This window comes from Cetorhinus maximus, chromosome 12 (genome assembly GCF_964194155.1).
Source record: "Cetorhinus maximus chromosome 12, sCetMax3.hap1.1, whole genome shotgun sequence".
In the NCBI taxonomy this organism is placed as follows: domain Eukaryota; kingdom Metazoa; phylum Chordata; class Chondrichthyes; order Lamniformes; family Cetorhinidae; genus Cetorhinus; species Cetorhinus maximus.
This window is the reverse complement of record NC_135890.1, coordinates 70,488,619-70,501,397: the sequence shown is the minus strand read 5'-3', so window position 1 is coordinate 70,501,397 and position 12,779 is coordinate 70,488,619. Positions and strand designations below refer to the sequence as shown.

At 46.7% G+C, this 12,779-nt stretch overlaps 1 protein-coding gene across 1 annotated transcript in view; it reads right to left on the bottom strand.

Moving 5' to 3' along the window:
* The window catches only part of sxph (saxiphilin), a 124,822-nt gene that overhangs the window by 55,851 nt on the left and 56,192 nt on the right, over positions 1–12,779 (bottom strand). The window contains exon 8 of the mRNA XM_078552849.1: positions 10,483–10,669. Coding sequence (XP_078408975.1) covers positions 10,483–10,669 — 187 coding nt within the window. The remainder of the gene's footprint in view (positions 1–10,482; positions 10,670–12,779) is intronic.

Genomic DNA, 12,779 nt, shown 5'->3' with positions numbered 1-12,779 from the left:
GATTTGTATTTAATTCAAATTCCACTATTTGCCATGGTGAAGGATAGAATTGGAGTCAATCTTTATACACTTGTATAATTATTTACAGAGTTACACATCACAAGCATACGCTTCCTAACCCAGAGACCACAGTTTTACCCTGTTTCTATTTTAAGGAGGGGGTCAGGTGAATGTCCAGTTAATGCCCACCACCTGCATATATTTATTTATTTCCATACCATTCACACGCAATACAAATGATCGTGATCACAGCATTGACGACAATTGCGAGATTCAAATACGTCAGTGCTAATGGATTGTTGTTATATGTTCGTATGGATGGAGGAGGTAAGTATTAGCTTGAAGGTTGACTCCCCTTGAGGGACAGAAAGAGAGAGAGATGTGAGTCATGATGCAGTGATAGGAAAGAGAGTCAGAAAGCTGAATCCTGATGTTATACGCTGAGATAATTCCAGTTGATTACCATACATGAGTTTACACATTTACAATGGAAGAGTGCTGATTCAAAAAGGAGAACAAGAAGGTGAATATTGAGAACGGTACTTGAGATTACCTCAGAGCATTAAGACGTGAATGATGTAAGAGACCTAATGATCAGACATTTGCTAGTATACTATCACTAAGAAAATCTATCAAGGAGAAATCTTTTCACTTTACTCTTGAACAAAAAGTTTTGGCGAGCAGGTTCTTATGTCCAATGTTATTGAACTTCACACATCTGGACCAGTGTGTCTTATTACCTTCACCACTAGGACCATCTTAGCCCCTATTTGTTAGTCTATTTGTCTATAAATAATATATCCAAAAACTAATGGATGGATTTCAACAAAACTTGGTACATCATAGGGTAAGGGTCAAGGAAGAACTGATTAGTTATTGGCGAATTTGCGGATCAGAATTCAGATCTTGGAATTTTTTAAAGGCTCTGTTAACACTGTAAGATGGGGTAATGTTGTAGGTTGCTTTACTTAGAACGTTGTTGATTGTTTTAGAATGCTGTGGTTTGTCCCTCAGTTGCTGGGGTGGAATATGTCACAGCTGTCAAAATGTGAGCAGACTTTTCAGAGCAGGTTGTTGGATGTGGATTCACCTGTAGCCTCCTCAGTCAGATAGAAGCTCTTAATAAAAAGATTTATTTTCTCAGCTTTGTAGTTACAAAGTATCAACCAGGCAGAGGAAAGGCTCAAGGAGGAATTACATAATTGTAATAAAGCAGAAGCCCGTTCTCTAAAGTGTACCCTCTTCACTCATTGATTTGTGTGGTAAAGCAGCTTTTAGAATAACCACGTGTGCATTACAGGAATTTCTGGTAAGGTAGTTCTGAAAGGCAGAATTGAATTTAATATTTCATTGAACAAAGATGGCAATTGATTGGAATGAAATCGAAACATAAGGAGAGCATTTTGTAAAAAAAATGTACATCTTCAATTTTCAAAGTCTTAAAGCAAATAAATAATGGGTGAGTGCTGTCAACATAGCCTGTGCCTGCACAAATTCATATAGCCTTCTTCTGTAATAGGACAATAGGGTAGATTTTTGCCTACATGTTGTTACAGTAGGTTATGTGCGACAAAAGAATAGAATTATATACAGTAAATAATATTTGAACTGGCAAATAATACCTCAATTTGCACAAGATTCCTGTGGAACGAGGACATTTTTTTGACAATTTTGCCATTGGATTCCAATTTAAAAACTCGTCAATCACAACAACCTGGAATACTGTACTCTTCTTGTACTCAATCCATATTACATCTATCTTAATTCCATATTGAAAATCAGTCAGTACTTTTTTTTCAGATTTGAAGTGAATAAAATTTGACTTTTGTAAATTTAGGGATAACTTGTTACTATGAAAGCAAGGGATGGACTTCATGCTCCCCCGCAGACAGGTTTGAAGATGGTATTCTTTGTATTCTATGTCTCGTAGGCTGTTGATTGTGTTCTAATTTGATGCAACATGTCTTGTAAACTCAAACAGAATTACCTGGAAAAACTCAGCAGGTCTGGCAGCATCGGTGGAGATGAAATCAGTCAACGTTTCGAGTCTTCATGACCCTTCAGCAGAACACGAAGTCATGAATACTCGAAACATTGACTGATTTCTTCTCCACCGATGCTGCCATACCTGCTGAGTTTTTCCAGGTAATTCTATTTTTGTTTTGGATTTCCAGCATCCGCAGTAGCTTTTAACTTTTTGTTTTTATGTCTTGTAAACTGTCTGTCTTTGTAAAACTGTCTGTCTTGCATCTGATGTAATTATCTAGTTAACTTACTGATTACCTGACCTATTGTAAGATATAACTGCATGCATTGATAACGGTTGATGCATAACTACCTGATTGTTACAAGATTATAACTCAGATAAAAAGGAGCAGATGTTATCTCGTGGAATGAATAGTACATTGTTAGAAGAGATAAGTGACAATCAAGAAAACTGTATTGGTAAACAAAATCAATTAGCTAACCTAATTATAACAGAATAAAGAAGGGCAAGTTAATAAGATCACTGTGTGAATATGCAGGAGTCACATAATTGTTTTGTATAAATATTGCTTGTTGAATGCTGTATCGTTGAGCAGATTCATTGTGATCTGCTCCCAATGGCCAATGTACTGTTCAGCGCTAAATAAATTGTACTTTTTCCCAAAGTAACCTGCAGTTGCTGATTTATTCTTTGACACCGCCCACCCTCGAGCTCACCCCCATAATATGGGAAGCGGGCAGGTGCCGAAATTGGCAGCCCATCCGCCATATTTAAATGAATAATCAAGGGTCAATTAGGCTTGTTGTCACGCCAATTGGCTCTGATAATATGCAGCCCACGCGATAAAACATTTAGCGTGGGCAGCCGTGCAGGAGCAGACAGCCCGATTTTTTTCACTCAAATGCTTAAAGGACGGGAAGGAATGGGGAGGAGGGTGTTGCTCTTTGAGGGCTACCCTTTGCCGGTCACAGAGCGGCCCCCTTTGGATCAAACCCCCTCTTCCTTCTTACCTGCTCTGTCCCTTAAACCCAACCCCTCCCTTTCACACCTCTCCCTAACCTACCCAAATCCTTCCAGCCCGAGACCCCTGATTTATTTGCTCTTAGGTCTTCTTCTTTTTCTGCAGTCCTGACAGCAGCCTCTGATGCCTTCCTGGCGCTGCTGGAATTGATGGAGCTGCCAGCCAATCCGATTGGCCGGCAGCTCCAGAACCTGGTGCTTCCTCCTTAGTGAGGGGCAGAAGCCCCACTTGTCCCTCATTAGCACTTTATGGCTGCCAGGATATGGCTGATGGTGGTGTAATGGCAATGACACTGGGCTGGTAGATAAGAGGCCCAGACTAATGCACTGCTGGTTTGGGTTCAAATTCCACTACAGCATTTAAAAAATCTGGAATTGAAAGCTAGTCTCAGCAATGGTGACTGCCAAACTATCATCAATTCCTTTAGGAAAGGAAATCTGCCATCCTTACCTGGTCTGGCCTACATGTGACTCCAGATCCACAGCAATGTGGTTGACTCTTAACTGCCCTCTGAAATGACCGAGCAAACCACTCAGTTCAACATCAATTAGGGATGAGTAACAAATGCTGGCCTGGACAGCAAAGTCCACATCCCATGAAAATATTTATGGCTGTGGGGCAGTTCAGCATGGAGCACGTAGGCTCCATACCGACATTGTTTCCGGGGTGGGGGGGTGGGGAGTGATAGTTTGGCAGCTGTCCGCGCCCCCCACATTTTATTCAGTCCATTGTCTATCAAAATTAATGGCTGGAATTTTCTGCCCTGTTGGTGCGGCCGTCATGATGGGCGTAAGCGGACAATATGGTGGGAAGGCCAAAAATCAGTTTTACGCTGACGTGAAACCAATTTGCAATCGTCCGCTCCACCCATCAAACGCGGGCTGCCTTTCCCATCAATTGAATGTCAGAAAAGTAATTTCAATGTATTTGCATCTCATCATATTGCCTGCCTGATGGAATCATCCCCCGAAGTCAAATTTACCACCCACATCAGCATGACTTCAGAATGACGTGATTCACAACAGCATTTAAAAGGCGTGTACCTGGCAAGCTGAACTTCGAGGGGAACTCAGCAGTGAGTGTACACTAATGTAGCGCAGCACTCACGAGAGTCGCCCATTTGATTTCAAGGAAGTGGCGCATTCAGGTGGGGACACAGGCAAGTCCCTTTTTCACCGGCTGCTTGACAGTGTGGTACCAGGGCAAGGGCTGAACTGTTGTTGGGGCCAGGTGTTGGGGGGATGGGGGTGCAAGGCTGATGGCAGTGCACAAGCAGAAGCGTGTTGGGAGTGGTGAGGGAAGCAGCCACGCATTAGGGAAACCTTGTATAAAATGACCATTCCTCTGCAGCTGAGCCAGTTCAGGCGCAGCTACATTGACATGTTTGGAGTTGGGCCTCTAGCTTATCTACCCACTCAAGCAACACAGAGGCACGAAAGTGCCACCAAATGCTCCTGAACTTTTCAAGCCTCAGAAGTAGACTGCAAATTAAAAAGTGTTTTAGGGGGCTGCAGAACAATTGGATGACTGGGCAAGTTCTACAATCTCCTTGCGAAAATTGGCCATGGAGCAGTCACTGGTGGAGGCGCTCACAGTCCCTCGCAATGTCTTCATTTAAGTTTCGGAACAGTCTCCCCCATGGTTCAAGCTAACAGCGCAGCCTTGCAGTGCAGGTTAGGAGAATGCCTGCACCTAAGCTGAGAGCACAGCATGCAGTCCAATGGGCAAAGCTGCTGCCAATCAGTCAGATGGAGTGGGGCAGAGGTGGGTGGGGTTTTGGGCAGCCATGCAGCGCACACTGGGCATCCAAGTGGTGGCCAGAACTCTCCGGCATATGCTAAGGGACCTTGAGACAGAGCCGGAGTTGCACACGTAACCATGAGAGGTCCCTAGGAGACCAATGCTAACCCAGGCATCACTCCCTTTCATCCAGCAGGAGGAGTACGTCAGGAGCATGGAACCTGGTGACCTAGCTATATGCCTCATGGCTTCCAGGGAGTGGAGACATAAGATAAGAAAGCGACGGAGATGCCTGGCTGTGTAGAGGGAGGAGCAGCAGTCTCAAGAAGAAGGAGCAGCTGGGCTCCTGTGCACGCTGCTGAAGAGCCACAGTGAGCTGTCGGGGGTCAGTGCCTAGCTAGACCCAGTGTCTACAGATAGTGCTTATCATTCCTGCAGATGACCGAGAACCAGTATCACCGAAAACTGCACATGTCCAGGGAACTGGTCGGTCACATTTGTCACCTGCTGCAGGATTTTGCGGCACACAGACTTGGGGGGCATCAACTGCAAGTGGCCATGGAAGTGACTGCGGTGCTCAATTTTTACACCTGTGGCTCCTTTCAGGGCTCCACAGGTGACCTGTGCGGGATCTTGCAAGCTTCCACACACAAGTGCATCCAGGAGGTCACGGACACCATACTCGCAAATGCACACGACTTTGTGCATTTTGCCCGGGATCAGGAAAGCCAGGATGCAAGAGCGCTGGGATTTGCCCAGATCTCTGATTTTCCACAGGTGCAAGGTGACATCGACTGCACTCACGTGGCACTTAGATCTCTGTGGCAACAAGCAGTCAACTACGTCAACTGCAAGGGCTTCCACCTGCTGAATGTTCAACTAGTCTGCAAACCACCACAAACGCATCCTACAGGTCTGCACATGATTCCCAGGGGTGTCCATGACTCCTACATTCTCAGTAGGTCTCAGGTCCCTGACGTCTTCCAGGGTCCACAGAGGCTGCAGGGATGGCTCCTCAGGGACAGGGGCTATCCGTAGAGAAGTGGCTGATGACAACCGTGCGGTGGCCTCAGACTGCAGCAGAGCGATAGTATAATGAGGCTCATGCTACAAATCGCACTTTGGTGGTGCAAACCAATGGGATGTTGAAAATGAGGTTCCGGCGCCTGGGTTGATCTGGTGCAGCCCTGCAATACAGTCCACAGAGGGAGTCACACATCGTCATCGCCTGCTGTGCCCTTTACAACCTGGTGCTGTGATGGGGAGAGGAGATGGCTGAGGAGAAGGTGGGGGAACTGCACGTCTCCTCCGATAAGGAGGACGCCGATGGGGATGAGGGTGAGGAGGTCCTCAAAGGCAGAGATAATGGCGATGAGGCCATCACATTGTTGAGACGAAGCAGGCGTGCTCAGGAGACCCTCATAGCTTCTAGATTCGTAGAGGATGATGACAAGATGCAGTGAGGAGACACCATAGATCCTCACATTGCATCTGTGAACATTTGACTTCTGCTTGGTTGATGGCAGTGCACATACCCTCTGTGATAAGGCTCCTGTCATGGAGATGCAGTGGATGCCCAAAGTCCCTACATTCCAGGAGGATGATGGTGACATGCAGTAGGGACACTCCATAGATCCTCACATAACTTATGTGAATGTCTGACTCCTGTCTGGCTGATGTTAGATCGCTTGTGCTCTGTGAACAGGGTCATATCATGGAGGTGCAGTGGGTTAACTTTAACTTCTCCTGATCCTATGGCATCCTTCGTGATCTGAGTCCTTCAGGACCACACTGTCACCGGACACAGATGCTGATGCGATATGAGCTAGCTGCACCTCAAAAGGTGCTGGGAGCACAGAGAGAATCACCGTACTCTGTGCCACCGGCCTAGGACATTCTGGCGGCAATGATAATCCCCACTGAGGTGCAGGCATAACTGATGTGTCCAGTGACTGTGAAGGTGCACCATCAGTGTGCTGGGAAGGTTAAACAAAGCACAGGAAAGAGGCCCTGGACTGAGACACCTGCCTTTATCTTGCACAGGAAGCAAGCATTCACTTCAGACTGACACAAACACTGCTCATCATAACAAGGAGCCATAGACAGGGTGACATTGTTGGGAGTTTATTTACAATAGTGAACATTATGCACAAGTGATTAACGCCTGTGCCCAGGTGATGAAACCACATTTTCTCAACTTTCCTAACCTGTCGCTATGTCTTGGTGCTCCCCTGCCATCCACAGCGGAGGTGGAGGCAGCCTGCTGACTTCTACACCCTGCCTGTGATGACCTTGACGGGTGTCCTCTGGAGGGCCGCAACCTGGGGGTCCCCAGCCTGCTTTCAGGGTCCAGCTGTGTGACAGTGGCACTCTCCTTGACCTGTGGAGCTGGAGCTACTGGGGTCACAGGGAGATGGGATTCGGATGGGCCGGACACTCCCAGAATGACCCCGGGGTGTGCACCTGCTGATCCAAGGGCCCCTGGCTGACTCCTTGAGGAGAAGGTGAAGCTGCAGTGAAATCGAGCTGCCCCACTCCCCTCTCATGTTGACACTGTTGGAGGCCAACTATGGCATCAGCGATGGAGTTCAGCCCATATAGCAGTGCAAGACTGATGTCCTGGACCAAGGTCTCCATAGCAGCCGCCATCCTACCAGTGTTGACCTCAGTGCGTTGCCATGCTGGCACTATCCTCTCAGACTGAAGGCAGATGGATTCCTCCATCATGCCTTGCAATTTGAGGAGTGTAACGAACATCTCTTCCTGATGTTCCCGAGCTTGTCTTTGCAGGTCTAGCAACTGAGGTATGACTGAGTCCAGATGCTCTCCACCTGACTCGGACTCAGAAGAATTCTGGCCTCCAGCAGTCCTCCGAGTGCCCGAAACCTGGGGAGTCCCTTCCACCACCTGCTGTGGGTCAGACAGTATGATGTGCTCGCCAGATCGTGACCCCAAGACTACTCTGGAGCTAGGTCCCACCAAGGTGTGTGTCTCTGCGCTGGTGGAGGGCGTGGATGAGTGCTGTGATGGGACTTCAATTAGGGTGTCATCAGATTCTTCTTCCGAGGTGTCTTCAGGGCTTCAGTCAAGGACCTGGGTTGTGGACCCCCACAACTACTTCCCAGATGTGCCTGTGAAAGCAAGGAGAGACACTTAGTGCATGGCAGGGGACTGCAGAACAGAGGAAGTGACTCACAACATGGTTGTCTGATGGATGTTGCACTGCTGGTTCCTCACTCGGTTGAGACCACCGACCTCACTGTCAGCACAGGAATAGTCCATATCGTCGCCAGCCAGCTGGATAGCCCTATTTTCAAAGTCTGTTGTGACCTTGATGTCGGGTATTCCTCCACCAGTCTGCGACCTCTCCCTTTTGTTGTGTGCCAGCTTGTCCTGCATAAATACAAATGGAGAGTATGTAAGCAGGATGCCTGCCAGGCCAGATGAGAAGGATGCCTGGCATGTGTGGGTTATGAGTGGTGCCACGGACAGGATGAGGACATGATCCAACATGAAGGTGTGTGTGAGAAAGTGAATGGTAATGTCCCTTGAACTGGCAGTGAGTGAGATCCCTGTGGATGTGTGATGGGCTTGTGAGTGTGAGAGTTGAAAGCGATGAGAAGAGTGACTTACCCTGGCGGAACAGAGAAGATTATTCATCCTCTTTCTGCACTGGATGGCTGTCCTCTTTTTCAGGGAGTTGGCACTGACCACTGCTGCCACTGCCTCCCATGCTGAATTGGTGACCTTGTTTGCTAGTCTTTGCCCAGACCAGGGGTAAAGGACATCGCGGCGGGCCTCCACTGCATCCAGTAGGCGCTTGAGGGAGGCAGCACTAAATCTGGGGGCAGCATGTTTCCTGCCTTTGCCAGCCATGTCTTTCCAGTAGCTTCCAATGCCATAGAGAGAGCTGGCCCTGTGTAGGGGTGCCCTTTAAATGTGGTGCCTGGATTATTGAAGGTCTGAGGTGACAGCGGGGCTGGTGAATCAGAGGCTGCCCTGCTAGCGACCCGGCATGTTTCCCGGGAATGCATGATTAATAAAGTGGGACATGCCGGGAATGGGACGATATGGTGCGAAAAGCCACCATTGTGGTCAGCAGGTAAAACATCCTTTTTCCCGCCCGCTACCACACTTAGTGCAAATCTGGGATAATTACGCCCAATTTCTCAAAATGTATTTATGTAGGTTTATTGATAAATGGGAGGAAAGGACTTGAATACAATGAGTTGAGGGCCTTATGACTAGTTCCATTTTCAGTCAAAATATTGATAATAAAGTCGCTCATTAAATTCACTTCTTTATTTTGAGTTGACAACTTGTCCAATAAATATTCAGATTCATTGAGAAATAATTAATGATCACTTATTGGGTAACCTTTATATCATACTGACAATAGTATTCTTATAACTCGTATCATCAATCTCGAAGAGTATTCAGTATTATTGGTCAAAAGACATAAGTTTTTTCTAATTTTAAATGTGCTTCGAATATACATGGCTACTCCTCCACCTCTTGCATTTTCTCCAACTGCATGCATCAAACTTTAATTTACTATGTTGAATAAAGGAAGTGAGTTATTATTCGGGCAGGTTTCTGTTACATTTACAACAGTGAGTGGGTAATCAAGGATTGACAATCAAGAAAGCTTCGAAATTAAACACAACTAATATACAATTAACAGTGGGCAGAACTCCTGGGGCAGAATTTTATGTTCTGCGGGTGGGCGCATGCCCGACCCAATTGGGCGTAAATTCGGACGAGATGACGTCGGGTGAGCATGATATTTCGCTTAGCGGGTGTGCATGGCAACTGAAAGCAAGCATGCTGACAATTAAGTGGGCAATTAAGCCCATTAACAGCGCAATTGAACATGATTTTGCATGGCCTGTCCAATCTTAAGGTTGGCGGACGGGCCAGTCGGCCAGGCGGCCTTTACATTTTTCATGAAACCTCATCCAAGGGCGAGATGAAATCTCCGTTAGGAAATAAAATAAAAAAAAATATCTGGGGCTAGCATTTTTATGAGGTATGCTGTCAGGTGCTTGATTGTGCTGCACTGACATTTTTGCAGCCATTTTATGCTTTATTTTATTATTTGCAGATCTGCAGCTCCCTGAGGCACCTGTCTGCCTTCAGGGAGCTCTCTCGAAGTGCTCACATGCGCCCGCGGTGACATTGTCACCCACCCTCTTCCTGCCCCACCCCGGCAGCGCTGAGCTTTTCAGCACGCATTTCACACTGGCTGGCCGCTAATTGGCCAGCCAGCATGAAACCACGGTCGGGGGCCGATCATAGTTGGGGACCCCTTTCCTGACCGTTCCCAGGCCCACCGATCACGTGCGCCCAACGAGGGAAATATTCAGGCCCTGGAGTAACCTGGGAACTCCAGGTTACATGATCCCGTCTATGTAGATAGAGCATTAAACCACGGGTCTTACACCCCAGCAGAATCCTGTTGGACCAGGCAACCAATTCAGGCAACTGGTGGGCCATCCACCCCTTGCTGCCCCCGCACTTGACCCAGATTGAAATTTTTGGAACAAAAACAGAATTACCTGGAAAAACTCAGCAGGTCTGGCAGCATTGGTGGAGAAGAAATTTTTGGGCTCTTGGTCCTCTGTTTGAGAAAAATTGCAAATGGGACCTGTGGAATAATAAGCAAAACAATTCTGGCCACTTTAATCTTTTCTGGTAATGGGGGAAGTTCGGCCAATACTGATAACGGCATTACCTGCGTGACCCAGTCCTTTCAGCAGAGCGATGTAGTCTAACCCCAGCACCTGGTTGATGTCTGCATTGTCTGCAAGAAGCAGGAGCTTCTCTGTGGCATCTTGAAACATCAGATTTCTCCCGTTGAAGCTGGCTGAGTTGAATAACTGGAACCGTCGTGACTGCTTTCCGTTTCTCCCAAAGAGATGCTGCAATAAACATCGAGCCGTTAGCCCCAAACCATTCCTCAGCACTAACTGTGACAGAACAATGACCTTACTTCTGGAAAGTCTCCTGAACAAGTCCTCATTTACTTCAGTTACGTGGAGAGACTGGAATAACTGAAATTGTTCTCATTAGAGCACAGGGAGTTAGGGGGAGATTTGATGCTGGTGTTCAAAATCATGAGGGGTTTTGAGAGAGTAAATAAGGAGAAACTGTTTCCACTGACAGGAAGGTAACCAGAGAACACAGATTTAAGTTAATTATCAAATAAAAAACCGGGGGAGGTGAGAATATTTTTTATTGAAGTGAGTTCTGCAGTGTACTGTCTGAAAGGGTGTTGGAAGCAGATTCAACTGTAACTTTCAAAACAGGAATTGGAGAAGTACTTGAAGGAAAATCTGCAGAGCTTGGGGAAAGAAGGGAGTGGGATTAATTGGATACTTCTTTTAAAGAGTTGGCATAGACATGATGGGCCAAATGGCCTCCTTCTATGCTGTAAGATTCTATGGGGGTAAAATTCATTCATGGTGCTACTTAGACTGTGTTGATTCCCCCGGGGAAGATAGCGTCACAGGCCACGACCTGCATAGGTTTCCTCAGTGATATTAATGGTGATCGTTGTGTGGATTGTCCAGGTAGTGGTGGTGTCTACTCTCAGGGACTCTAAATGATCTGCGTTGCTCTGCTGTAAAACACCTTCACCTTACATAATTCTATTAAGGGTGGCGGCCATGGAAAATACCAGATATTATCATGCAAAGGCTCAATGAGGTCACCTCAAATTGCGAGTGACAGAGTCAATGAGGCGATGGGTGTAATTTTGGATTCTTCCAGCAGGGAAGCACATGGACATAATGGGGTTCGATTCCCACAGAGGTCTGTTCTGATATTGCCTAGCCCCTTTCTCAGAAGCTTTCCGCAGATTGTTTGTTGAAGTCACAGTGGACAACTGGGAGACCTCTGCCAGAAAAATTCTCACCCACTGAGATCCTGCTGTGCTGCAAATGTCTATGTTCCTAATGTTTTCTGTGTCTCCTACTCCAAGGGCAGGACTTTCCCCCCATCGAGGGTGAAGTTGAATTGTGGGCACGCGGAGACGCGCCTCCAATCGGTGCCCCCAATTGGGGGCGTGCCGCCATTTTACGTGGGCGGGCCAATTAAGGCCTACCCAGCGTGATGTCCACATGGAAGCGTTATGCACTCCCTGTGCAGTCGGGGGGGAATCCCTAAACCCAAGAGTGCGCTCTTTCACGCATGCGCACGAAAGAGCGCACTCATCTCCCTGAGTCTAAGTGCTGCCTCAGGGAGATCGCCTCTACTGTCAAAAATATTAAAAATAGAAAAAAAAAATTCCCTGACATGTCCCCTCATGTGACACTGTCACATGAGTTGGGACATGTCCATAATTTTTAAACAAACCTTAATTAAATTTTTTACAACCTACATGAAACCTCATCCCGCCCATGGATGAGGTTTCATGTTTTTTCTAATTCCCACTAGGGCTCCTGGCCTACCCACCGACCTTAAGGTTGGATGGGCAGGTCCATTAACTAGTTTAATGACTCTAGTCAATGGCCTCACAGTCGGCGGGCGCAAAGCTGATATTGCTGCACCCTCGCCTACCTGAAAATTTAAATGGGCACGGTGATGTCGGGAGTTCCTCCCGATGTCACTGCGTGTCATTTTATGCGTCAGAGAGCGGGCTCCGCCCCCCCCCACTCACCGATGGGAAAATCCTGCCCGAAGACATTACCCATTTGTGATAACTTATTAACTTTGTTAGGAGGAGTTTGATGCAAACATGCTAAGTATTTGCATAATAATATCACACAATGTGATTGTCAAATTTGACAATGTCATTATAACAATTCTCAGCTGAAGCAGAGCCTTCAGCACCAGCAACAACAACTTATGTTTATGTAGCACCTTTAACATAGTAAAATATCCCAAGGTGCTTCACAGGAACGATTATCAAACATTTGGCATTGAGCTACATAAGGAGATGACCAAAAGTTTAGCTTTAAAGAGTATCTTAAAGGAGAAGGAACTCTCCAGTTCCAAAGAAGAGTAATGTTGGCCTCAAAATGTTAACTC